The sequence below is a fragment of the Miscanthus floridulus genome, chromosome 9 (genome assembly GCF_019320115.1).
Source record: "Miscanthus floridulus cultivar M001 chromosome 9, ASM1932011v1, whole genome shotgun sequence".
NCBI classification, from domain to species: domain Eukaryota; kingdom Viridiplantae; phylum Streptophyta; class Magnoliopsida; order Poales; family Poaceae; genus Miscanthus; species Miscanthus floridulus.
In genome coordinates this window covers 115,424,731-115,452,639 of record NC_089588.1, presented here as the reverse complement: position 1 = coordinate 115,452,639, position 27,909 = coordinate 115,424,731, and the positions used below count along the sequence as shown (strand labels likewise).

Genomic DNA, 27,909 nt, shown 5'->3' with positions numbered 1-27,909 from the left:
AAATTATCTGTCCACAATTCCTATTCATCAGTCGCATGGTTTTTGTGTTGAGTTCAGGCGACGTTGTGTCCATCGGTGGCTGGTATCTGTGTTGTGTTTTTATCGAGTTCGGATGTGAACCAGCCAAACAACTTACTCCGAAAAGTCCTGACAAATGATGACTGAGATTGGGTCTGTTAACTGTTGCCTGAAAAGAAGCAATATTTGAGGCGGCAGGTCTCTTATTTGTCATTTGCAATGACAAAATAGGCTCAAATTGTTAGTACAGCTGTAGTGTATTGGAATCAACTCAACAGCATTATACTATTTGTCACTGGCATCGCAGCATTTTCTTTCTAGAACAAGAACATGGTGGAACATTTTTTTTCTCGAACAACTGAACAAGCACATGGTGGGACAATTTTTTTTGTCGAACAAGAACATCATGGTGGCCCGTATTTCATTAAAAGGTACTGGCATCGCACCGTTATAGTACAAGTTGAAGTTGAACACACAAGATACACAAAAACAGAGGATGGCAGCGGCGGCCGGTGGCGAGAGGTGGAGCCTGGCCGGCGCCACAGCGCTGGTCACTGGAGGTAGCAAGGGGATCGGACACGCCATCGTGGAGGAGCTGGCCGGGTTCGGCGCACGGGTGCACACGTGCGCCCGCAGCGCGGCGGACCTGGAGGAGTGCCGCCGGCGGTGGGCCGAGAAGGGGCTCCGCGTCACCGTCTCGGTCTGCGACGTCGCCGTGCGCACCGACCGGGAGAAGCTCATGGACACGGTCAAGGCGACCTTCGAAGGGAAGCTCGATATCCTGGTAAGCTGAAGGTGAAGCGAAAGCATTCATCAATAGCTGTCAGCTTGACGGCGTAGTCCATCTGTGCACGTACGTACAGGTGAACAATGCGGCGCTGCTGATGCTCAAGCCGCCGGCGGAGTACACGGCGGAGGACTACTCACGGATCATGGCGACCAACCTGGAGTCGTGTTTCCACCTCAGCCAGCTCGGGCACCCGCTCCTCCGGAACGCCTCCGTCGCCGGCGGGGGAAGTGTCGTCCACATCTCCTCCATCGCGAGCTTCGTGGGCTTCCAACAGGAAGTGCTCTACAGCGTCACCAAAGGTAAATAGTTTTCTTTCTAAAAAAATGTTATATATGTGACAAATCGTTTCAGAAAAGAAATCAAAGGACCAAATAGAATAGGGTACTAGAGTCCGGACAAACTAGAGGCCGGATGAATGGATACCACCATGCGGTTGTTTCCCCTTACAAGAGGTCGGAAGGAGCCCCCTCGCGTCGTCTCTCTCGGCGACTCGAGGGGCGACGCCTCCCCCGCCGGCACAGCGCCTCTCCCAGCCAGCTCAGCCGCTGCCGCTGCGACTCCCTGGCAACAATGGCTGTAGCGGCGGCGGACAGCAGGCGGCGCCCAACAAAGCAGCCACCCGCGTGCTTCTTCTCCTTCCTCCACCACATCTCTTCTTTCCAACTACAAAATTTTATCGACCTGTTCTTTCTCCGGCCAGATCCCTGCTTCTATGGGCCAGATCCGTGCTTTCGGTCACTGGATCTATGGTGTGCGGCCCGGCAACGCGACTCCCAGCCGGCTGTGGCTCCACGGTGGTGGCGGTGCGTGCGCGCGTCGTACAACGTCCTGGTCCGCAGCTCCGCGCGCAAGCTGCGGCTGCTGGCCAGGGAGGGGCTCGGGTGCAGGTACACCTTGGCCACTGGGTGTCCCAAGGCGCGCCGTCCGCCGGTTCCTGCCGTGGGGCCCCTGCTCGTCGTCGCAGCGTCTGCTGCGTCACGGGCCTGCTCCTGCAGGGCTCTGCAGCAGCCCTGAGCGGCGGATGCGGCATGGCGCTACCCCCTCCACCCTGTGCGGCAGACGCGGCAGCTGCATCTGCCCTACTGCTCCCGCTCAGCTCGTTGCGCGACCCCCACATCTGGGGCAGCGAACACGAGCAGGGCCCGGCGGGGCTTCTTTTGGTCGAGCAACGCCCCTGGCCGGGCTGTGGTTGGTTGGGGCCAGCCTGCGGCGGCCAAGGTTTTCATTATCGGAAATAAAAATTTATCGGAGGTCATGGATAAATAGGATAAGCAAGATATATTGGAAATATCGGACCAAATTCAAAAAAAAAATTCAAATTGTTTTGAAAAAAATCCATAGAATTTAACTTGAAACTATTCCTAAGCTATTAAACATCACTTGTTCACAGATAAGAACAAGAATAAAACATTATAGCGTGGGATTATCGCACGGCTGAATTTGGGTTGTCTATGTGGAAGCAGGAAAGAAGGGAAAAATTTGGCCGATGTCAAATTTTATCGGACCCTATGGATAGAAAGGAAATTTCAGAAATTTTCATGAATTTCGGCCGATAAAAAAAACCTTGACGGCGGCTAGTTCTAGCACGGCGGGTCTGGGCTCTGGCTGGCCGAGCCGTGGCCAGCGAGAGTGGCGACCGGTTCGTGGCTGACTGGCAGCGTGGTAGACGTCTACAATGCTTCAGCTACTACTGTAGGCATATGGAATCTATGTAAAAACCCTGCCTGGCTGTTACTCTAGGCCAGCAACGATGACGCAATTGGTGTCGTATCCCTTCCTACAGGCGTCGCTGAAGATTTTATTTTCTGCTATCGCGGAAGCCTTTTCAAGGTTGCTGCAGCAGTTGGACAGGTCTCGGGGTGAAAACCCTTATGAGCCTGTGTGTCCGTGAACGTCGCTTCCCTTCTTGAAGACATCCATACAAAGCACACCTGCTCTCGTCCGTGCACGGCGTGTCTGTCGGGGACCTAATACCGGGGTACCCAATGAGGTGGAACTAATAACCATCGAACGTTGACGCTCCCGGTCAGACAAGAACGCTACTACACTTTTTACCTGAACGATGGAAGATTGGTTCCGCCTCGCCCGACGTCTAAGGGCTGGCTGCGCCCCGACCGATGACTGAGGGCAGGCTCCGCCTCACCCGACGGCTGAGGGCTGGCTCCGCCTCGTCTGACGTCCGAGAGCGGGCTCCGCCTCGCCCGACGACTGCACCCTGCTCCTTCATGATGACGAGCAGGAGGTAAGACATGACACTCAGGTCAACTGCAGTACCGAGGATCATGCCCTGCGCGCCTGCAGGAAGGTACCGTCAGGATACGACGGGACGGGCGCTTTAAGCCCTTTTCGACCTGACAGAGCCCTAACAATATTGTAGGCGCCGACTTTTGTCCTACAGTGTTGTAGGCGCCGCCATCAGCCCTCGGGCGCGGATACTAACACAGGCATATGACAACCGCTATAGTCCAAGGATGAAATCACATTGTCTACAGTAAGAGACGTATAGTCATTTCCCCGTCTACTCCATGTAGAGTCATGACTCGGCGCCCTAACACACCGCACCGTCCGCCGGGGAAGGATGGGACATGACCACTCGCTGAAATGAAGCCAGAGCCCGGCCCTATTAGGATCAACAAAACATGCAATCCCTGGCCTGGTCCGCCATGTCAGCAGGGCAGGCTCAAGGGAAAAGGAAGACCCGGTGCCCTCCAAGGACCTTCTCTACCTTTGTTTTTTTCCTCTTTCTCCCATTTATAACCCCTGCTCCCCCTTGGTCTATAAAAGGGAGGGCAGGACGCCCCACTAAAGGGACGGATCAATTCCACAAACAACACACAGTTAAGCAGCAACCGAGCTCTTGGCATCCTTACGACCTTTCCATTAGAGACTTGGGACCTGTCCCTCTCCCGACCGTTTGTACCCCTACTACGAACCTTTTTTTGTACTAATAACATGAGCAGCAGCAAACTAGACGTAGGAACATTCTGCCCGAACTAGTATAAACCTTGTGTCCTTTAGTAGTTGGTATTTGTTCGAAACACCGACAGTTGGCACGTCATGTAGGATCCTTTGCACGTTCCAAATCAAGCCTCGGATGGCTAGCCACGCAATCAGCTGGGTCCCAAGCGCACACATGCGTTTCGGTGACTTGGACTTCATCATCACGGTGGGAGGAGAGTTGATGTTGGCCCATGCTGCCATCCAATCTCTCCCCACCATCGGCTTCAACTACGGGAGGCTTGAGCGCCAGCCCGGTGCCTCCCTTGGACCCCAGCCGTCCAGGGAGGACCTGGGCCGCCTCACCCTCTGCCCGAAACACTCCGTGTGGAGCGCCCCGACGGCGCTTCCGTTCGGTCTCCGCAACGCCGCGGCGATCGTTAGCCACCTTGTGGCACAGCGCACGATCTCGTCCCCTATGAACAACGAGTTCGTGGGGATGATCGAAAGCATCACGAAATCTCTCCATGGCCTCCTCGTGGAGGGGTCGGGGTCGGACTCTAACTCTGACTCCAGTAAGGGGAGCCATCACCCCTCCTGGGAATGTTTCATGGAGGGTACCCCCGAGGGACACGTCGAGAGCATTTCCACAGAGGGGGCAACCCCGTCAGGCAACCCTGGTGACAGAATTGAAGGGGGGACGGTGACCCCACCTTGCGTAGGGGTGGAGCAGCTAAGAGCCTGAAAGCAGGAGATCAATGAAGCCAGACTCGCGCTTGTGCTGGAATACGCGGAGGTCGATCGAGAGATCGAACGCCGTGGAGACGGTGGGTGCGCATGCGCTGTGGTCCATGACATGAATTGAAGGATCATCGCCGATGATGAAACCCTTCCTCACTTCGCTCGGGCAAGCCAGAACATCGCCGCTGCAAGGCCTTGCTCCATGGCCTTCCAGAGGCCGCAACGCCCGAGGATCATCGGGCCCATCGTGAAATTCGCACGTTACTTGAGCGTGCGGCGGTGCAGTAGGCGGAGAGCTCGTTGTCTCGGTGACACGAGCTCGACACCAGCCAGCGTACGCCCTCGGTGCACCCCGCCAGGGATGCATCAGTCCACCAAGCACCACAAGGTGGCTGGCAGCATGCTACGATCCCGATACATCAATGTCTCGGGGGCAACCGCGACGCACGCAGCATCCTCGACGCCTGCAGACGCACCTACAGCAATCCAAGGGAAGGAGCCCACCACGGCTATCATCCTCATCGCGGCGGACGCTACGACAACAGCGAGGATCGGAGCCCGAGCCCCGATCTGCCAGGCCTTCAGCCAACACATCCTCAACGCCGCTTTCTCGCCAAGGTATCGACCACCTACCAATATCCCTAAGTACTCTAGGGAGACAAACCGTGGACTTTGGCTTGAAGACTATCGGCTTGCCTGTCAAGCCGGTGGTGTAGATAATGATGACTTCATTATCTGCAACCTTCCACTGTTCTTGGCTGATTCGGCACGAGTGTGGTTGGAGCACCTACCATCCAACGCAATCTAGAGTTGGGCGGATTTGAAAGAGATCTTTGTGGGAAACCTCCAGGGCACATACAAGTGCCCTAGAAACCCATGGGACCTCAAGAGCAGCCATCAGAAGGCTGGTGAGACCCTCCGTGGGTACATTCAATGCTTCTCCTGATAGTGCAACAAGCTCCCTAATATCGTCGACGCCGACATGATAGGAGCCTTCCTGCCTAGGACGACCTACGAGTCTTTGGTTCATAAGCTGGGATGCAAGGGCCTGTGAACCACCAGGGAACTCCTGGACATCACCACCAACCATGCCTTAGGAGAAGAGGCGGTCAGAGCGATCTTTGATCACCTCGAGGGCAAGGCAAGGCGGGACGAGGGTGCCAGTGAAGGCACTTCCAATCGTTCCGCCAAAAGGAAGAATAACAAGCAACGGCGTGAGGACTCGCTCGTGGCCGCTGTTGACCACAAGGGTGGTCGGAAGCCCATGGAGGGCACTCCGAACCACTTTGAAAAATTACTCAAGGGGCCATGCCTGAACAACACTTTTCCTGTTAAGCATCTTCTCAAGGACTGTAGCCTCATGTGGCGGTTCCTGTCTAGAGGCTCCAACAAGGGGGAGCAGGGGAAAGACCATCCCCCCACTATGGAGGATGTTGAGGAGAAGGACGATGGCTATCTAATGCCAGACGGCTGCCTTATGATCTTCGGAGGATCGGTGGTCTATGACTCCAAACGTCGTCAGAAGGTCTCGCGTCGTGAAGTCTACACAGCCCAACCGGCCACACCTCCCTTCCTCTGGTGGTCGGAGTCTACCATAACCTTCGATCGGACTGACCATCTAGAAACCGTCCCCCACCTAGGGAGACATCCGCTTGTGTTCGATCCAATCGTCGGCCCAAAGTGACTCACCAAAATGCTGATGGACGGGGGCAGTGGCCTTAACATCATGTACGCCAAGACGCTCGACGTGATGGGCGTCGACCGAATGCGCCTCCGCCCATCCCGAGCGCATTTTCATGGCATCGTGCCCAGGAAGCAGGCCATGCCACTCGGGTAGATCGATCTGCCCGTTACCTTTGGGGATTAGTTCAATTATAGGACTGAGACCCTCACCTTCGAGGTGGTTGGGTTCCCCGAAACCTTCCATGCCATCCTGGGACGTCCATGCTATGCAAAGTTCATAGCCATCCCCAACTATATATACCTCAAGCTAAAGATGTCGGGCCCCCATGAGGTCATCACCGTCAACACCTCCTTCCAACGCGCCTACAAGTGTGAGGTCGAGTGTTGTGGCCATGCCACAACTGTCGTCGCCTTTGGGGAACTCACTGCCCTCTGGGAGGAGGTTGATGAAGAAGCACCCGACACAAAGAAGTCGACCAGGTCGTTCGAATCGACAGAGGGCTCCAAGGAGGTCCTCATAGATCCCAGCAGCTCCAAGGGTAAAACGGTACACATTGGTACCACACTTTCCTCCAAATAGGAAAGTGCGCTCATCGACTTCCTCCGAGATAACAAAGACATCTTTGAGTGGAAACCCTCAGATATGCCAGGCATTTCGAGGGAGGTCACCGAGCATACCTTGAAAATCCATCCAGGCTCCATGCCGGTGAAGCAACGCCTGCGTCGCTTCAATGAGAAGTGCAGGGCCATCGGTGAAGAGATAGCAAAACTGTCGGCTGCCGAATTCATCAAGGAAGTATACCACCCAAAGTGGTTAGCTAATCCCATTCTTGTATGAAAGAAGAGTGGGAAATGGAGGATGTGTGTTGACTATACGGGTCTCAACAAAGCATGCCCAAAGGATCTGTTTCCTTTGCCGTGCATAGACCAAATAGTCGACTCTACCTCGAGGTGTGAAACCCTCTACTTCCTTGATGCGTACTCCGGCTACCATCAAATTGCGATGAAAGAGTTCGACCAGCTCATGACCTCTTTCATCACCCCCTTCAGATCATTCTGCTATGTTTCAATGTCGTTCGGACTGAAGAACGCTGGGCTACATACCAATGCTGTATGCTTAGATGCTTTGGGGACCTCATCGGGTGGACCATTGAGGCCTACGTTGATGACATCGTAGTTAAGTCCAAATGGGCTGACCACCTCGTTGCCGATCTTGAGCAAACCTTTGCGAAACTCTAGGCGAATGGCATCAAACTCAATCCCAAGAAGTGTGTTTTTGGGGTCCTGAGTGGCATGCTGCTTAGCTTCATCATCTTTGAGCATGGCATTGAAGCCAACCCAGAGAAGATTTCAGCCATCACAAGGATGGGCCTGATCTAGAACATAAAGGGGGTTCAACGAATCATAGGGTGCCCCACCGCCCTTAGTCGATTCATCTCGCACCTCGGTGAATGAGGTCTCCCCCTTTATCAACTCTTGAAGAAAGCCGACCGCTTCAAGTGGACGTCTAAGGCCCAGAAGGCACTTGACATGGTCAAACTATTTCTGACAAGGCCCCCGATCCTAGTTCCTCCAAGCGACGGAGAATCCCTCCTGCTATACATAGCGGCCACCACGCAAGTGGTCAGCGCCACCGTGGTAGTAGAGCAGAAGGAAGAGGGGCACGCCCTCAAGGTGCAGCACCCTATGTACTTCATAAGCGAGGTACTATCCGACTCCAAGACCTGCTACTCCTAAATCTAGAAGCTCCTGTATGCCGTCCTCATCACCAAGGGGAAGCTACGCCACTACTTCAAATCACACACCATGACGGTTATGACGTCGTTCCCCCTCGGCGAGGTCGTCCAGAGCTAGGATGCCACAGGAAGAACCGCAAAGTGGGCACTCAAGTTGATGGATCAAGGCATCATGTATGCCTCCCGAACGGCGATCAAGTCCTAGGTGTTGGCTGACTTCATCATGGAATGGGCCAAGGTCCAAACACCATCGATGGTCGTCAATCAAGAGTACTAGACGATGTACTTCGATGGGTCGCTGATGAAGAAGGGCGCCAGCGTAGGGCTGGTCTTCGTATCATCCCTTGGGGTCCACATGAGGTACATGGTTTAGCTCCATTTCCCTCATCAAATAATGTGGCTTTGTATGAAGCGCTCATCAACGGGCTACGAATCACCATCGAGTTGGGCATCTGACGCCTTGACATCCGGGGCGACTCCCAGCTGGTCGTCAACCAAGTCATGAAGGAGTCAAGCTGCCACAATGCTAAGATGGCTACATACTGCCAAGAAGTCCAACGGCTAGAGGACAAATTCGATGGCCTTGAACTCAATCACATCCCAAGGCGCCTCAATGAGGCAGCCGATACACTTGCAAAAGCAGTGTCCGGTCAAGAGCCAGTGCTAATGGGTGTCTTCGCCAATGACCAACATAAGCCCTCAGTACGCTACAAAGGGTTAGAACGGGTAGACGATGGTTCGTCCGATCCAGCCTTCAGGGCTAACCAACCAACGGCTCTATCTGGCCCCGAGGTCATGGAGCTTGAAGAGGATCCAGTGATAGAGCCCGACCCTCTAGATGACTAGAGAACACTCTACTTCAACTACCTCCTCCGTGACACTCTATCAATGGACAAGATGGAACCTCAACGGCTCGCACGTCGTGCCAAGTCCTTCGTTCTTGTAGAGGGCGAACTCTACAAGCGAAGCCACACCGAGATCCTATAGCTCTATATCCTCGTCGAACAGGGGAAGCTTCTGCTAAGTGATATCCACAGAGTGGTCTGCGGTCACCACACCATGCCTAGAACCTTGGTTGGGAACGCATTCCAACAGGGCTTCTACTAGCCCACTTCAGTAGCCGACACCGAGCAGATCGTACGCACCTGCGAAGGGTGCCAGTACTACGCTCGACAAACTCACCTCCTAGCCTAGGCACTCCAGATGATCCCCATCACGTGGCCCTTCATGGTCTGGGGGCTTGATCTGGTTGGGCCACTCAAGAAGGTACCCGGGGGTTACACCCACTTGCTTGTCACCATAAACAAGTTTACAAAATGGATCGAAGCTCGGGCAATCTCCGTGATCAAGTCCGAGCAAGCCATGCTATTCTTCCTTGACATCATCCATCATTTTGGAGTACCAAACTCCATCATCATGGGCAATGGCACACAGTTCACCGGCAAGAAATTCCTTTGATTCTACGATGAACAACACATTTGGGTCGATTGGGCCGCCATCACGCACACCCGAACGAACAGGTAGGTCGAGTGCGCAAACGGCATGCTCCTATAGGGCCTCAAGCCCAGGATCTTCAACCGATTGAACAAGTTTGGCGCACGCTGGGTCACCGAGCTCCCTATGGTGCTCTAGGGCATGAGAATAACTCCCAGCCGAGCCACCGGCTACACGCCTTTCTTCATGGTCTATGGTTCCGAGGCCATCCTCCCAACCGACCTCGACTATGGAGCACCAAGAATTAGAGCATACGACAAATAGGGAGCCGAGGCATCCCACCAAGATGCCATGGACCAGCTAGACGAAGCCCGTGACGTTGCCCTCCTCCGCTCAGCCAAGTACCAGTAGACGCTGCGTCGGTACCATAGCCGAAGGGTGTGGGACCGAGCTTTCAACGTCGAGGACCTGGTTCTCCACCTTGTGTAAGCAACAACGACCGCCACAAGCTCTCCCCACCCTAGGAGGGGCCGTACGCCATCGCGAAAGTACTGTGGCCATGCGCCTACAAGTTAAAAATCATCAACGGCGAGGTCTTCACCAACGCCTAGAACATTGAGCAGCTACGTCGTTTTTACCCTTAAATAAATGCATACCTTCTCTTGTCAGTTTTTGTCATAAAAAATCCCTGATCTTTAGTGACATCCGACCCCTGCAAAGTGCGAGGGGTCGGACCTCACTCGGGGCTGATATAAGTACGTTTATCTTGCAAACACTCTCTGTGTTATCTTTGCAAACATTCTGTGTGTTTTCCCTCTTTTCTCATGGCAAGTCCTAAGGGCTTGGATTTCAGGAACAAAATCTAAGTATAATTGGTAGGACTGTGGGAAACCCATGCCCCAGCGGCTACGACCTCATTGTTCACTAGCGTAATCAGAATTGGCTCGCCCGCACTCCGAGTTTGTTGCGACCTTAACTATGGGAAGGGTTGGAAGGCACCAAACCTCTTTTACAAAAAGAGGGAGAAGAGCTAAAAAATTGTTTGTCGTAATGAAAGTTGAAAACTTGTTCATTTTTTGCACAAATTCATCGCTTACAAAGTGATTTCATCACGAAAAGGTCTGATGCATTCATAAATATAAAAGACTGTTCACTCGGGGGCTCCCCCACAACTTATTCGATTACAATTTCTGACTAGTTCCACTATGACTACTACTATGGTCTTTGCGCCACGCTCTTCATCAGCGACGTCCTACAGCTCTGTGGGATCCTCGAGGGCATCATCGTCTGCAATGTTGAGCACCACGTCGATGACCGTGGCACCTTCGCTAGGGCATCTAGGAACTACGCCATCATGATCAGCCATAACCCTAACAATGGCACCTGGACGGGGGGCGCTTCCCACCGAAGAAAGGCCGCCATGGCTGATGGATGTCTTCGACATCTCATCAAGCTTCATGAACTGGCCGATCTGAGCAGCTGCAAGGATGAAACCCCCCATCGACGTAGTCCTGGGTGGCTTCCCCACCGACAAGACTTGCTCGGAGAAGATTCATCAGAAGAGCTTCCCGCATGGCTCCATCCCGACAAAGGCCTCATGGACGACGACAAAGCCGACGACGCTCGACACCCTCTAGTGCGCCTCCTCCTTTGGCAGCAGCAACCCCTTCTCGACAAAGGTAGCCAGCACCATCTCATCTACGTTGGATGACCTCAAGCTCGACATCGCACTCTGAATTCACGAAGGGATCTGTGAGTTCTCCTCTCCCTCGCATTACCCTCTCTCACTTAGGAATCATCGTGACATACGAACGTGCTTAGCAAGAAGGAGAAAGGAGGAGAGGTAGCGGCTCAGGAATAGGCAAAGGAATGGGACAAGAACTCCTCTCCCCCTCCATATTTAAGGAAGAGGTGCAACGGCTGAGGAAAGGCAAAAGGTTGGGATGAAAAACTCTCTCTCTTGCCCTATTCAATGTAGATGGGAAATCAATGCTGATGGGAATCCAAGGGGATGCGCCTAGACTAATGGGACATGCTCTGGTCGATGGGAAGTCACCTGGTCAAACAAGACATTGCTTGGGCATGGCCCACCACTACCGCGCACCGGGCATGAGAATCAGGGTGCACCGACATGCAGGTGACTCTCCGCTTCCCCAGGCAGGACCTAGAAAGACCCGACAACAGAACCCCATCAAGGGGAGCCCATCGGTCCTCCTAGGTTGATTTGACGGCACAGGTAAAACAACGAACGAACGACCGCTCAAAGATAAGCATCTCTGTTCATTTACTTTGCGTGTTAATTTCATTACCGAGCTTCTAACCCTAGCAACGGTAGGGGCACGGACATCGTTCGGGGCTATTGAGAGTGTCTACTTATTTAGACATCCTCATTGCCTGACCCCTCCTTTCATTTAAAAACAAGAGGCATGATGTGCGGGTGTAAAACTTTGAGTAAAATTAGACGAACCACTAGACCCTATGCCCCGGCTGCTACGATGTTTTTGTTCACCAGCAGAATCGAATTCAAAGTTCCCCGTACCCCAAGCTTTAGCATCCGCCTTCTCAAGAAGGGTTCGGAGGGGTTCGCCTATAGAATCTCCTTCAAGGAGAAGCTGTTAGGTCGCTTAAAGTCAATCGAACGACTCGAATCGCCACCGAGATATGGAAATGAAAAATTGCGATGTTGTGCAGGTTACACCGGCCCCATTGCAAATGTTGGACTCAAACACCAAACAAACATCCGGTAAGAGCTTCCCGTCGCTCATACCACCAAGGTAACATTACCAACCCCCACTTTCATTTCAATTAAACCCATACATCCAAACGATGCATATGCGATCATCGCATCACAACGCTTCGTGTCGCGCCAGGAAATGGCACTCGCCTCATTCGATATGACTGACCAAGGTTCAAAGGCTTGCCCGGAAAGGGCTCGAGGCCACCTCATGTCAAATAGAGCCAAGGGAGAAAAACTAAGAGGAGCCCCAGCGGCCTTGCCCGACCCCGCTCAGAAGCGGATAGGGACATCTCGACCTTTCTCGTTTGATTCTAACCTCAAGCCAAACCCACAAAATCTCTATCAAGGAGAGGCCAATGGGCCACCTGAGCCTATCGAACGGTTCAGGCATCTACCAAGAGGCAGGTTAAGAAGTAGTGAAATGCCACATGAGGGCTCTACCGCCCCGTCAGCTAATGAAGTACCTGGATTCCACACGAAAACATACCCGTTAGTGAGCTCATTGAGCATGACACTCGAGCCGTCGAGGTAAGTGTCGTCAACTCAGCCCCTTCGGTTGTGGAACCCGAGGATGGGGTGATGTGCGAAACACGGCCAACCCCTATCAGACCCCAAGGGGTTGTGGAGCCGCTCGATCCGAGATCGAGAGACCGAGGTTTGAAGGCTAGCTCACGAAGGGTCCAAGGCCGCCTCGTGTCAAACAAGAGTCAGGGGAGAAAAAGCAGATGAGCCTTAGCAGCCTTTGCCCAACCTGCATTGAGGCGGATAGGGTCATCTCAACCTTCTAGTTTAATCTAGCCTCTAGCCGAGCCCATAGAATCCCCATTGAGGGGGAATCTATTGGAAGGCAGGTCTAGGAGCAACGGAACACCACCCGGGGGCTTTGCCGACTCTGTCGCAAAGCAACGAGATCGCATTCTATCCGAATATCCCCCTTAGCGAGCTCATCAAGCACGTCACTCGAGCCTTCGAGGTAAGTGATGTCACCTCAACCCCTCCAGTTGTAGAAACCACGGACAGGGCGACAATCACAAGACGAGCCAACCCTTGACCGAATCACCGCCACACACGGGGGCTTGGGGAAGGCCAGCCCAGCAATGAGACCAAACGCACGGTCATGGAACAATTGCCAAAATCCTAAGTAAGGGGTACGTGCGAATACAAGAGTAAGTTTGCCACCCTCGCTTCGGTCTCCAGTAACATCCTGCCCCAGCGACCGCAAGGGGTCAGATCTCACTCAGGGGCTGACAAAGGTATAAATACCTCCTTTTTTTGAAATAGTCATTGCATCGGACCGCTTCCTTGTGTTAAGGTTAGCAGCAAGGTTTGTGGGAGCAGATAAACGACCATGCCTAGTAAGACTGCAAAAACCCACGCCCCGATAGCTATGGTAACTTTGCTCACCAGCATAATCAAAATTTCCCCCTTATACACCTCAGGCCCTATGGTCTTAACCAACGGAAGGGTTGGATCGCATAAGCTTTTTTTTTCAATTACAAAAGGGAAGAAAGTAAGCTCAAACGAACGAAACAAGATTTCAAAATGAAATTACAAATCTGTCTATAGACACAAAAGTATCAACACTTGTCCACATATTACGGATAAATGTTTATCAAACTTATTCAACTAACTACTTCCTCGGAGGGAGAACTATGTCTTTTAGCCTGTTTGCCAAGTTCTGCGCAATGGGAGTCACCACCTTCTCAATCTCATCCAGCTCAAAGTTTTTGTAGCCAGGCATGAAGCCAAGGCTCATTGCCTCCAAGTTAACTTCCTGATCATAATGAGAGTGGGTAATAGCAAAGGCTTGGGTGATCCTAGTGTGAAAGGCATCCTCTTCAAGCTGGTGCACCCACGCCATGATATCCACGGCATGGGCCGCAAGTGAGCCGATTTCCTCCGACTGTGCCACCCCTAGGTCATCAAAAACAACCCCAATAGCAGCGCGTAGGAGATTGTGCTCATCACTCTCAGCTTGAAGAATCCCCCGCACCTCAGCGAGCTCCATGCCCAGCCTGGCAGAGACGCACTCGGCCTCTAGCCTTTGGGCCACTGTGACTCCAACATCTACCCGGAAGGAGCTGACCCCCTAACGCGCCTTATCACGCTCTCGGATGGCCTGGGTGTGCTCCTCACAGGCCGTCTCACTCCCTACATAGCCGGGCAATCACTTCGGCATCCTGATTCGCCCTCTGCTGCAGGGCCATGAACTTGTCCTCGGCTTCTAGCTTGAGGTTTCGCTCCTTCTCCAGCTCTTCTAGGAGCTCGACGGCCTACTGCCTAGCCTCGATGTCCTTCTGGAGCAGCTCGTCTTGCTCCTTTAGGACCCTAGCAGCCGCCTCCTCATCCTGCTGCACCCTCGCCAACACATCTTGGAACATCCCATGGATCTCCTCTACGTCCCGACGCACCTCGGCTTCCTGCTGTTGGGCGGTAGTGAGCTGGGCGCTCACAACTCCGCGCAGCCAGGCCTCCTCGGTGAGGTGGTCCCAATCCACCTTATGCCCGTGGAGGAACTGGGACTTCTCCTAGCTACGAGCAATGAGGGACTAAAAAGAAGACCAGTATCAAAAATACGAAAATACAAGAATACGTGAAGAAAGAAGAAAGCGAGAGGAAAGACCAAGCGGATACCCAGCCAGTGGGAATGATGATGTCACGCAGGATGCCCCTAGCCTAGCTCAAGGCATCCATCATAGCTAAGAACCCGACATCGAGACTCTCCCGCTCTATGCTCTTGGTAGCATCGTCGAGCGAGAAGAGAGTTAACGTTGGGTCCTGAGGAGCCATCCACTGGAGCGGCGGCTCACCCCACGTGGGTGACCCCCCGCTGATCCTCTCCACCACTGCCACAACACCCGGGGACCCTTTGGCCATGTCCCCCTCCATCCGACCTCCCTCGGGTGCCGCCGCCTGGGCCGCCGGTGGCACGGACTGCGCTGCTCCCTCAGACACGACTGTGGCTGCGTCCGGCTATGCCTGGCTTGTCACGGTCGTGGCCACCTCCGCTTGCGATGCTGGGGCCTTAGCTTGTGGCACCGCGCCCACCACAGAGGATGGCACAAAGAGTGGGCGGCAACTCCATCCACCCCAACGTAGGCGGCGGAGTCACCTCCACCATCATCTACTCGGCGACCCCCGAGGGCGCTTCTTTAGCCCCAGCGCCTGCTTGACCCACCGAGGGCACGGGCGCCATCGCTGGCGGCGCCTAACCGGCCGACAAGACCACAACATTGGCTCCACTCCTGCCCAAAACAGGAGCGACGTCGGGCCATAGCACCTGTTCCAACTAAAGAGCAACACTCTTCTTAGGCGACAGCACCAAAGAACGGCCCCATCGCAAGATTCTACAAAAGTTAAAAGGCATAGGTCACATTGAAAAATAGAAAGGCAGAAAAATAGGAAGAACAGAGGAATTAGAGACTTACGCTGGTGTTGTTGGGCAGTAGGAACATTTTGGGGATGAACCCCCAGATTCCTGCTCCAACTCATCTAGGCGGGACTGTTTCGAGCCTGCCCCCTGCTCCTGGGCAAGGGGGCTCGTCTCCCTTGTCTTTGAGAGCATAGTGGTGGAGCCACCCCTCTCTGTCGGCACCTCGGGCGCAGCGGTAGATCCACCTGCCCCTCTCAGCTCGTGGGGCGCGGTAGGGGAGCCGCCCCCCTCCACTGGCACCACCAGTGTGGCGGCAGATCCGCCCGCCCAGATCAGCTCGTGGGGCACGGTAGTAAAGGCACCCATTCTACCGGCATCACCGGCACGGTGGCAGATCCGCCAGCTCCCACCAGTCCTATGGACAGGCCGATGGTTTGGGCCATCTCTATCGGCCTCATGGACTCACTTCCCTCCGCATGGAACGGGAAGGGTCCCTACATGGATGAAGCGGTACCTGTCAGTGTATCCTAACCCTCCAGGACATCCCACTCCACATTGTCAAACCCCTCCTCATCGTCATTGTCACTACCTGTCTCCTCTCCTCGCTCCCGTGCTTGCTGCTTCCGTAGCATCTTCTTTCTCTTGAGCTCCCTCGTCTTCCTATCCCATTTGGTCACAGTGCGATTAGCCGTCGCCACGATCCAGTCCTTTGGTAGCGGAGCTAGGCTATCACCAAAGACGAGTCTGTTTGGCTAGTATTGCAATCCCGAGGTCAGCATCAAGGGGCCAGGAATTCGAGTAAAAAGGAGGCACGGGGAAAGAGAACTTATGAAATCGATGAACCCTAGTTCCGGCCGCACTGAGGGATGCCCCGGCACCGGATACACGAAATCAAGGACAACGTCGGCGCTGTCCTTCGAAGGCTCCATTGCCTCCTTGATGTGCTGCGCCACTTCAAAGGGGGGAGCGCTTCATCGATAAGCGTTGTCCCTTCAAGCGATGCTCCGGGCCCCATTAGGTATAGGGGAAGCGTGCAGCTCATTAGTGGTGCCACCCTCCATGTATGGTAGGCGTCGATGATCCCCGATCCCTTCACGCCCCTCTCCTTTAGAATTTGGAGGACAGTGAGATTGTCCTTGATCCTCTTCTTATCTTTGTTCGAGATACCCCACATCCATGACCCTGAGACCTCTTCGATGATGCGCTCGGAGAACACTAGCAAGGGGGCGACAACATCGTCCTTGATGTAAAACCATTGCGAATGCCACCCCTTGTTGGAGGTCGATAGACGCATCGACGAGTATTTGTTCACCCGTTTGTTGCGTAGATGAATGCCAACACATCCCATTAGCATGCTTAGATCTTGCTTCCCGACCCGCTTCTTCAAAAGGTTGACGGCAAAGAGATACCACCACAGGTTGAAGTGGGGACTAATCCCCAGGAACCCCTCGCACAAGGCAACAAATGCCGCAATGTGCTAGACCCCATTTGGTGTAAGGTGTTGCAACTCCACCTTGTAGTAATCCAACAACCCATGGAGGAACATGTGGGTAGGTATGCCAAATCCCCGCTCATGAAAGTGGGCGACAGACATGACATACCCCTCAGGCGGCGATAGCTCGTCCTCAAAACTAGGCAGCCGCCACTCCTCGATGGCGATCAGCGGGCGAAGGAGGCCACGGCGAATGAGGCCCTCCAAACGCTGAGGGGTGATGTCAGATCTGCACCACGGCTCCATTGAACGATTGGAAGGGGAGTGGATGCAAGCTTGACGGCAGTGGTGTTGCGAACGCGAGCTTGACGATGGCTGCGATGCGGGTGCGGGAGGCTCAGGCGATTGGCGGGGGAGGTTACAGGTGCAAAGGTGAGGAGGTAAAGTACGGAACCCTAGGGGCAAACCCCTTGGTTTTATAGGGGCAATGGATGTGAGAAGAGCAACCACCCACCTAGGACTTCGAGCCTGCCATGATACACCACCATGTCATGTCACGAATCCCTATGCTTTCCCACCAAAATTGCGTTGGACGTTTTGCCTTCCCGAGCAGACCAGGACTCTTTTCCCATAGAGGGAATATGGGTCAAAAAGCTTTCCTCCAGCCCGCCTAGGCCCAGGAGTTCAAGGGCTGGCCCAACAGTCCTGACGACCGTCCCAACGAGGGATGGGCCCATAGGTGGCCAGAACTCAGGCACAAGAACCTCAAAGGAGTCTCGATCCGCAAACACATCTCAACCGGGCTAACCCTGGATGAATCCATGCGAACAGGATACCAGGGCTCCCTTTGAACTATCCAGTTGCCAAAAACACCAGATCTAACAGCCATACCCACGAAGGGTCCGAATTACCCCCCGGGCGATTCTATTCGAATCACCTGGGGGCTCTGGGGCAACACCCGATGGGTGCGCTCGCGCGCACCCTCTAGCGAATCGAATTACCCCCTGGGCGATTCTATCCGAATCACCCGGGCTCGGGGGCTACACCCAACGAGTGCGCTCGCGCGCACCCTCTAGCGAATCAAAATACACCCCCGGGTGATTCTACCCAAATCACTCGGGGGCTCAGGGGCTACACCTGTCGGGTGCGCTCGCGCGCAGCCTCTGGCAAGTCAAATCACCCCCCGGGTGATTCTATCCAAATCGCCCGGGGGCTCAGGGGCTACTATTGGGGACCTAATATCAGGGTACCTAATGAGGTGGAACTAATAACCATCGAACGTTGACACTCCTGGTCAGACAAGACCGCTACTACGCTTCTTGCCCAAACGATGGAAGATTGGTTCCGCCTCGCCCAACCCCCGAGGGCTAGACTCCGCCTCGTCCAACGGCTAAGGGCTGGCTCCGCCTCGAACGATGACCGAGGGCAAGCTCCACCTCACCCGACTGCTGAGGGCTGGCTCCGCCTCGCTCGATGTCTGAAAGCGGGCTCTGCCTCACCCGACGGCTGAGGGCAGGCTCCGCCTCGCCCGATGTCCGAGGGCTGGCTTCGCCTCGCCCGATGGCGGAGGGCAGGCTCCGCCTTGCCGAATGACTGCACCCTGCTCCTTCATGATGATGAGCAGAAGGTAAGACAGGACACTCAGGTCAACCGCAGTACCAAGGACCATGCCCTACATGCCTACAGGAAGGTACCATTAGGATACGACGAGACGGGCGCTTTAAGCCCTTTCCGACCTGATAGAGCCCTAACAGTGTTGTAGGCGCCGACTTTTGTCCTACAGTGTTGTAGGCGCCGCCATCAGCCCTCGAGCGTGGATACTAACACAGACATACGACAACTGCTACAGTCAAGGAATAAATCACATCATCTACGGTAACAGTCGTATAGTCATTTCCCCGTCTACTCCCAGCAGAGTCATGGCTCAACGCCTTGACACACTGCACCGTCCGCCGAGGGAGGATGGGACATGACCACTTACTGAAACGAAGCCAGAGCTCAGCCCTATCAGGATCAACAAAACATGTTATCCCTGGCATGGTCTGCCATGTCAGCAAGGCAGGCTCAAGGGAAAAGGAAGACCCGGCGCCCTCGAAAGACCTTCTCTACCTTTGGGTTTTTCCTCTTTCTCCCATCTGTAACCCCTGCTCCCCCCTTGGTCTATAAAAGGGAGGGCAGGATGCCCCACTAAAGGGACGGATCAATTCCATACACAACACACAATCAAGCAGCAACCGAGCTCTTGGCGTACTTTCAACCTTTCCATTAGAGACTTGGGACCTGTCCCTCTCTCGACCGTTTGTACCCCCTACTACGAGCAATGAGGGACTAAAAAGAAGACCAGTATCAAAAATACAAAAATACAAGAATACGTGAAGAAAGAAGAAAGCGAGAGGAAAGACCAAGCGGATACCCAGCCAGTGGGAATGATGATGTCATGCAGGATGCCCCTGGCCTGGCTCAAGGCATCCATCATAGCTGAGAACCCAACATCGAGACTCTCCCGCTCTATGCTCTTGGTAGCATCGTCGAGCGAGAAGAGAGTCGACGTTGGGTCCTGAGGAGCCATCCACTAGAGCGGTGGCTCACCCCATGTGGGTGACCCCCGCTGATCCTCTCCACCACCGCCACAACACCTGGGGACCCTTTGGCCTTGTCCCCCTCCATCCGACCTCCCTCGGGCGCTGCTGCCTGTGCCGCCGGTGGCACGGATTGCGCTGCTCCCTCGGACACGACTGTCGCTACGTCCGGCCATGCCTAGCTTGTCACGGTTGTGGCCACCTCCGCTTGCGATGCCGGGGCCTCGGCTTGTGGCGCCGTGCCCACCACAAAGGATTCCATAAAGAGCGGGCGGCAACTCCATCCGCCCCAACGTAGGCAGTGGAGTCACCTCCACCGTCATCTACTCGGCGACCCCCGAGGGCGCTTCTTTAGCCCCGGCACCTACTTGACCCACCGAGGGCACGGGCGCCATCGCTGGCGGCGCCTGACCGGCCGACAAGACCACAACATTGGCTCTACTCCTGCCCAAAATAGGAGCGACGTTGGGCGATAGCACCTATTCCAACTGAAGAGCAACACTCTTCTTGGGCGCCAGCACCAAAGAACGGCCCCATCGCAAGAGTCTGCAAAAGTTAAAAGGCATAGGTCACATTGAAAAATAGAAAGGCAGAAAATAGGAAGAACAGAGGAATCAGAGACTTACGCTGGCGTTGTTGGGCGGTAGGAACATTTTGGGGATGAACCCCCAGATTCCTGCTCCAACTCATCTAGGCAGGACTGTTTCGAGCCTGCCCCCTACTCCCGGGCAAGGGGGCTCGTCTCCCTTGTCTCCTGCTCCTATGGACAGGCTGATGGTTTGGGCCATCTCTGTCGGCCTCACGGACTCACTTCCCTCCGCATGGAACGGAAAGGGTCCCTACATGGATAAAGCGGTACCTGTCAGCGTATCCTAACCCTCTAGGACATCCCACTCCACATTGTCAAACCCCTCCTCCTCATCATCATCGCTACCTGTCTCCTCTCCTCGCTCCCGTGCTTGCTGCTTCCGTAGCATCTTCTTTCTCTTGAGCTCCCTTGTCTTCCTATCCCACTCGGTCGCAGTGCGATTAGCCATCGCCACGATCCGGTCCTTTGGTAGCGGAGCTGGGCTATCACCAAAGATGAGTTTGTTTGGCTAGTATTGCGATCCTAAGGTCAGCATCAAGGGGCCAGGAATTCGAGTAAAAAGGAGGCACGGGGAAAGAGAACTTACGAAATCAATGAACCCTAGTTCCAGCCGCATTGGGGGATGCCCTGGCACCGGATACACGAAATCAAGGACAACGTCGGCACTGTCCTTCGAAGGCTCCATTGCCTCCTTGATGTGCTGCACCACTTCAAAGGGGGGAGCGCTTCATCGACAAGCACCATCCCTTCGAGCGATGCTCCGGGCCCCATTAGGTACAGGGGAAGCGCGTGGCTCATTAGTGTTGCCACCCTCCATGTATGGTAGGCGTCGATGATCCCCGATCCCTTCACACCCCTCTCCTTTAGAATTTGGAGGACAGTGAGATTGTCCTTGATCCTCTTCTTATCTTTGTCCGAGATACCCCACTTCCACGACCTCGGGACCTCTTCGATGATGCGCTCGGAGAACGCTAGCAAGGGGGCGACAACGTCGTCCTTGATGTAAAACCATTGTGAATGCCACCCCTTGTTGGAGGTCGATAGACGCATCGACGAGTATTCGTTCACCCGTTTGTTGCGCAGATGAATGCCGACACATCCCATTAGCACGCTCAGATCTTGCTTCCTGACCCGCTTCTTCAAAAGGTTGATGGCAAAGAGATACCACCATAGGTTGAAGTGGGGACTAATCCCTAGGAACCCCTCGTACAAGGCGACAAATGCCACAATGTGCTAGACTCCATTGGGTGTAAGGTGTTGCAACTCCACCTTGTAGTAATCTAACAACCCATGGAGGAACTTGTGGGCAGGTATGGCAAATCCCCACTTGTGAAAGTGGGCGACAGACATGACATACCCCTCAGGCGGCGATGGCTCATCCTCAAAACTAGGCAGCCGCCACTCCTCGATGGCGATCAGCGGGTGAAGGAGGCCACGGTGAACGAGGCCCTCCAGATGCTGAGGGGTGATATCAGATCTACACCATGGCTCCATTGAACAATTGGAAGGGGAGTGGATGCGAGCTTGACGGCGGTGGCGTTGCGAACGCGAGCTTGACGATGGCTGCGATGCGGGTGTGGGAGGCTCAGGCGATTGGCGGGGGAGGTTGCAGGTGCAAAGGCGAGGAGGCGAAGTATGGAACCCTAGGATGCGAGAAGAGCAACCACCCACCTAGGACTCTGAGCCTGCCATGATACACCACCATGTCATGTCACGGATCCCTATGCTTTCCCACCAAAATTGCGTCGGACGTTTCGCCTTCCCGAGCAGACCAAGACTCTTTTCCCATAGAGGGAATATGGGTCAAAAAGCTTTCCTCCATCCCGCCCGGGCCCAGGAGTTCAAGGGCTGGCCCAACAGTCCTAACGACCATCCCAACGAGGGATGGGCCCATAGGCGGACAGAACTCAGGCACAAGAACCTCAAAGGAGTCTCGATCCGCAAACACATCTCAATCGGGCTAACCCTGGATGAATCCATGCGAACAGGATACCAGGGCTCCCTTTGAACTATCTAGTTATCAAAAACACCAGATCTAACAGCCATACCCACGAAGGGTCCGAATTACCCCCCGGGCGATTCTATCCGAATCACCTAGGGGCTCTGGGAGTGCACCCTCTAGCGAATCGAATTACCCCCCGGGCGATTCTATCCGAATCACCCGGGCTCGGGGGCTACACCCAACGGGTGCGCTCGCGCGCACCCTCTAGCGAATCGAAATACACCCCCGGGCGATTCTACCCGAATCACTCGGGGGCTCAGGGGCTACACCCGTCGGGTGCGCTCGCGCGCAGCCTCTGGCAAGTCAAATCACCCCCTGGGCGATTCTATCCAAATCGCTCGGGGGCTCGGGGGCTACTATCGGGGACCTAATATCGGGGTACCTAATGAGGTGGAACTAATAACCATCGAACGTTGACGCTCCTGGTCAGACAAGACCGCTACTACGCTTCTTGCCCGAATGATGGAAGATTGGTTCTGCCTCACCCAACCCCCGAGGGCTAGACTCCGCCTTGTCCAACAACTGAGGGCCGGCTCTGCCCCGAACGATGACCGAGGGTAGGCTCCATCTCACCCGACTGCTGAGGGCTGGCTCCGCCTCGCCCAATGTCCAAAAGCGAGCTCTACCTCACCCGATGGCTGAGGGCAGGCTCCGCCTCGCCCGATGTCCGAGGGCTGGCTTCGCCTCGCCCGATGGCTGAGGGTAGGCTTCGCCTCGCCCGACGACTGCACCTTGCTCCTTCATGATGATGAGTAGAAGGTAAGATAGGACACTCAGGTCAACAGCAGTACCGAGGACTATGCCCTACATGCCTGTAGGAAGGTACCATTAGGATACGACAGGACAGGCGCTTTAAGCCCTTTTCGACCTGACAGAGCCCTAACAGTGTTGTAGGCGTCGACTTTTGTCCTACAGTGTTGTAGGCGCCGCCATCAGCCCTCGAGCGTGGATACTAACACAGGCATACGGCAACTGCTACAGTCAAGGAAGAAATCACATCATCTACGGTAACAGGCGTATAGTCATTTCCCCGTCTACTCCCAGCAGAGTCATGGCTCGAATGCCTTGACACACCGCACCATCTGCCAGGGAAGGATGGGACATGACCACTTGCTGAAACGAAGCCAAAGCCTGGCCCTATCAGGATCAACAAAACATGCTATCCCTAGCATGGTCTGCCATGTCAGCAAGGCAGGCTCAAGGGAAAAGGAAGACCCGACGCCCTCGAAAGACCTTCTCTACCTTTGGGTTTTTCCTCTTTCTCCCATCTGTAACCCCTGCTCCTCTCTTGGTCTATAAAAGGGAGGGCAGGACGCCCCACTAAAGGGACAGATCAATTCCATACACAACACACAATCAAGCAGCAACCAAGCTCTTGGCGTCCTTTCAACCTTTCCATCAGAGACTTGGGACCTGTCCCTCTCTCGACCGTTTGTACCCCCTACTACAAACCTTTTTTCGGTACTAATAACACAAGCAGCAGCAAACTAGACGTAGGGACATTCTGCTCGAATCAGTATAAACCTTGTGTCCTTTAGTACACCATCCGAGCCTAACGCGCAACAATTATAAATTTACTAGTTGGTGTTTGTTTGAAACACCGACGGTGTCCTTGTGCTCTTCCTGGTTGCTCCACATATGCTCCCGTCGGCTCACGACATGTCCCTGTGCTCTCCCTGGTTGCTTTCCTTGACCATCTTGTTATTGGTCTGACTACCCTCCTACCCCTTGGCCTTTGCGCACACTACTTATTGTCAGGTGCTCGCCATCAATGGCTTGCTCTGTCGTCCTTTAGTTCATCTGTGTACTTTGCCTCATCATATGCTGGGCTGCGGGGACCTTGATCTCTTCTCCAGATCTCCTCATTCTCCTCCTGGCGCTCCTCCCCCTTTGAGGCTTCCTCCCCCAAATGGCATTGGTCGGCGTCGGTTGGAACTCAGATGCCCTCACAGGAGATGCAACTCTCGGTTGTCACCAGTTTGTACCGACTGAATACCTTACAACTTCCTGATTGTCGTCTGTCGAACCCAACTCGCTTACAGCTGCTTATGAATTAGAGATCTTTAGAGTCTGTCTTTAGTTGTGGCATAGGCTGAGAACGTCGTACTCGCACTAGCTTCGGATGTAGGCTAAACCTGTAGCTGAACCATGTTGTTTGTTGTTTGTTTTGTTTTGTTGGCGTTGTATTCCTTCTCTCTTCCTCTATATCATGTACTTCTATGATCTTCAAGGCTCGTCCCTGTAATAGGTGCCTTGCACACTCCATTACTGGCTTGCCAGAATATGTGGAAAATATATTGAGGTGGAGCCTCTCAGCTTCCCCGGTGTTTACCTCAAAAAACATTTGGACATATATCTCAAAATTTACTCAGAACATCTCCTTTCTAGCAAATACATTACCTCATAGCCACAATGTGACTATATAACCTTATAACAATGCTAGGAAGGCCTAAAGATAACAGCGAAAGTAAGAATAAGTGAAAAACAACACTTAAGTGTTAAAGTCCACAAGTTTCACAAAAAGTCCAGAAGTTCCGAAACAAATGTTCGCAAGTTTTTCATGTCCAAAAGATAGGTCTGGAAATTGGTCCAGAAGTTACGGACTGTTCAGAAATCAACCTTCCAACAAACTGAAGAAAATAAAATACAAAACTTGATCAAATAGGCTCCAAAAATTGTGAAACTTTGGCACACACCTTCCCTAACATGTAGAGATGATGTTCCCAAGAGATCTTGCTAAAAGGATTAACTTTGTTCATCAATCTCATGGACTTTAGAAAAAACATAAGAAAAAGGAGGAATTTTAGAAAACTCAAAATTTTCTGGAGCTCATATGAGGATTTAGTGGAGAACACCCTATAATTAGTCACCCATGTTATAGCATTGTATTCCCCCAAAAATCCTATGCAAATCGCAACCAAACATGAAGAACAGAATATCACAAAAATAGGCTCAAAAACCTAGAAAAAGGAAAAGTTAAGAATAAATGGGAAGGGAATGGATTTTGCTCCAAATCATAGAAATGATGCCATGGATTAAAGCTCAAATCTAGGTGCAATGTTGTTGCTAGTCACCACCCTTCATGTTCCCACTAAAATGTAAGGAAAATAGAGCAAGAGGTACCCACTCTCTTTACTCATCTTTAATTTCTGCATTCTACTTGTGCTCTTGGCTAGGTAAGAAAAATGATTTAGGATCTCAAGAGCTGTCTCTCCTAACCAGACACATCCATACATATTGGTCCATTGTAAAAGACTAGAATACCCCTCGAACCAAATACTAGATATATACCACTGTCATGCAAAATGCTCTAGATATTTCTTCATCCATCCGATGGACCTGACGCCTTCACAACTTCGTTTTGTGTTGATGCAAGATCAGTGATGATGCCACACGTCCTCTGATTCTCCACCCCAGTTTTGAGGTTGAAATCGGGTGTCTTGAGGCAGTAGTTTTGAGGCCAAAACCACAAAAACAACTAGAGTCGTGTTGCCTCTATGCAACCTCCCCGATGTCCACGAGTATCCCGCTTGTTGTTAGACCGTCTGATCGCCAAGTACTCACACTCCCGCCTTGACTTGGTCTGGTCACTTCCTTGTCTTTAGTCCACGGTGTGTTCATCTCTTTCGTGCACCCACTTGTTCTTGTTGTCATGCCCACGTGCCTGCTATCCACGGTCTATCCTTCTACCTTGAGTCCCTTGGTCTAAGCTTCTATGTACATCCTTCACCGCCTATGGTGCATCGGCCTGAATCACTCGCTTGACCTTCCCCATCGGCATGGACCGCCATGACATGCTTAACACTTGCACGTCACAATCCAAGAGACATGTTGCAATGCCACGAACTCGCCTCTGGTCAGTCATAAGCAATAACAACTTAACTACAAGGACTGAATGTGCATAACAATTACTCATCATACATAATAATAATGGCACATCTAAACCTTGTCATTTTAGAATAAAATTTTCAAATTCAGTGTTATTCTCACTCTAGTGTACACATATGCATATATTTATATATCTTGGGGTTGCCCTTGCATTCATGATTATGTTTATGCATGCAGGAGGAGTGAACCAGCTAACGAGGAGCCTAGCTGTTGAGTGGGCCCGTGATAAGATCCGTGTGAACTGCGTTGCACCGGGTGTGATCGTGACAGACATGGCTAAAGAGGTACTCCATGGGTCCTAAAAGGATTGTCATTCTTGTTTTATTTTAGGAGTCAATCCATCTCAACTTTAACAATTATATATAAAAAAGTATTAATATTTATGATGATTAATAAGTATTATTAGATAGATAATGAAATATAATTCCAATTCTTTAGGGGTACAAATGCTGATACTATTTTCTATGAACATTCAAATTTAACAACGTTTGACTTAGTCCAAATCTAGAATAACATTGTTTCCAGACAAAGAGAGTAAGTATATATTTTCTTGTGATCTAACCGATCAAATGTATCAAACATAATGTTGCCGAAAAGGATGCAATACTGGACTTTGAGGATAGACCAAGCAGGAAGCTAAAAGATGCAAGTATCTATATCTATTATCAGTCATATCCATCACCAGTTCAGGGAATCTTGGTGTGGTGTGTGGTAGGAGTAGCCGTGCGGTGGATTTCTTTAGTCAGTGGCTCCCACAGAAATGTGATTACTCATCACAAATGAATTCAATTCTTGCTTTTCAAGAAGTCAATCACCGTTTAAACTTTGACTAAAGTTATATAAAAAAATACTAACATTCATGATATGAAATAACCACCATTAGGGTTTAGGGTTTATATAAAAAAGGACTAACATTCAAGCTAATACTATTTCATATAAACTTGATCAAACTTGAGTTAGTTTGACCAACACGGATTCTGTAATTGCATTCTTTTGTGGAGGGAGTGATTACTTTAGAATTGTAAGAAGTGCATACTAACATATGTGTACATACAGCTACCGGTAGCGGTGGTGCAGCAAGAGTTGTCACGCGTCCCGATGCGGCGGCTTGGTGAGCCGGCGGAGGTGGCGTCCCTGGTGTCGTTCCTCTGCTTGCCGGCGGCGTCCTACCTCACCGGGCAGGTCATCTGCATCGATGGAGGCCGCACCATTAGCGCCTGATGGATGGACAACAGCCAGCTACTGAAGAATAATATGAAAAATGTGGTCCGGAACTGATACAGACGGGTTTGTTTTGCTCGGCCGTCACCGTCAGGCGCCAATAATTCACCGTGGACAGTTTATCTGCTGGGAACTTGGAACTCGGCCCCGTCACCGTCGGGTCAATAATTACTCTCTGTGCCGTTTGTTTTGGGTTGGGCTGAAAAACATGATCGTGTCAGGTTGACGGTTGTACTGTGATTTTTTTAGGCATTCGTTCAGCAGCTCCAAATTAAAGATCTTTCACCTGAACGCTTGCATCAATATCTTCATGAGACAGCAAGCCAGAAAAGATGAAAAACAATGATCCGGAACTTGAAGCGACGTAAATATAAATTACGAAATATAGTAGTAGATTCTAAGATTCTAAAAAGTAATTCTGGGCCGTCTCTTTCGGTGCTTTTTAGGCCGTAGACGAGCGTTGGGCTTCTGCTTACCACGTGGGCCGTGACGCTGTGCCGGCTTACATTACGGCACAGTCCAACTGAAGAAGACATTGCTTTTGTTTGTCATGTGGACGTGGTGGTGCACCAAGTTTTGGATCGGATCCCGAATACCATAGCCCACACAGGGCTATAAATTCATTGTTTTTATTTATTACCTGGACGGTCAAATTCTTTTTCCTAAAGCAAATCTTGTCTACACGTTGCACCATCCATCGACATTGATTTCATTTTTTGGCTATAAAATCGATAAATCATGGCAATATT

At 52.5% G+C, this 27,909-nt stretch overlaps 1 protein-coding gene and 1 long non-coding RNA gene across 2 annotated transcripts; one reads left to right on the top strand and one right to left on the bottom strand.

The window, feature by feature from the left end:
- The first annotated feature begins 417 nt into the window (after positions 1-417).
- LOC136482722 (tropinone reductase homolog At1g07440-like) lies at positions 418-27,270 on the top strand. Its single transcript, XM_066479920.1, has 4 exons — positions 418-802; positions 882-1,107; positions 26,117-26,223; positions 26,996-27,270. The coding sequence occupies exons 1-4, from the start codon at positions 515-517 to the stop codon at positions 27,158-27,160; spliced, it is 786 nt and encodes a 261-aa protein (XP_066336017.1). The 5' UTR covers positions 418-514; the 3' UTR covers positions 27,161-27,270.
- LOC136482723 (uncharacterized) lies at positions 701-27,357 on the bottom strand. The gene is made up of 4 exons (XR_010765176.1): positions 27,225-27,357; positions 26,980-27,126; positions 946-1,090; positions 701-807 (listed from the first exon to the last, which is right to left on the bottom strand). It is a non-coding gene; the product is annotated as an uncharacterized lncRNA (long non-coding RNA).
- Between the last annotated feature and the right edge of the window lie 552 nt (positions 27,358-27,909).

What these genes read in the sequence shown, in the direction of transcription:
- LOC136482722 (XM_066479920.1), top strand. Translation starts at nt 515, where the DNA reads ATGGCAGCGGCGGCCGGTGGCGAGAGGTGGAGCCTGGCCGGCGCCACA. An exon ending in AAGGGAAGCTCGATATCCTG is followed by an intron (nt 803 to 881) that starts GTAAGCTGAAGG and finishes ACGTACGTACAG; the next exon opens with GTGAACAATGCGGCGCTGCT. An exon ending in TGACAGACATGGCTAAAGAG is followed by an intron (nt 26,224 to 26,995) that starts GTACTCCATGGG and finishes GTGTACATACAG; the next exon opens with CTACCGGTAGCGGTGGTGCA.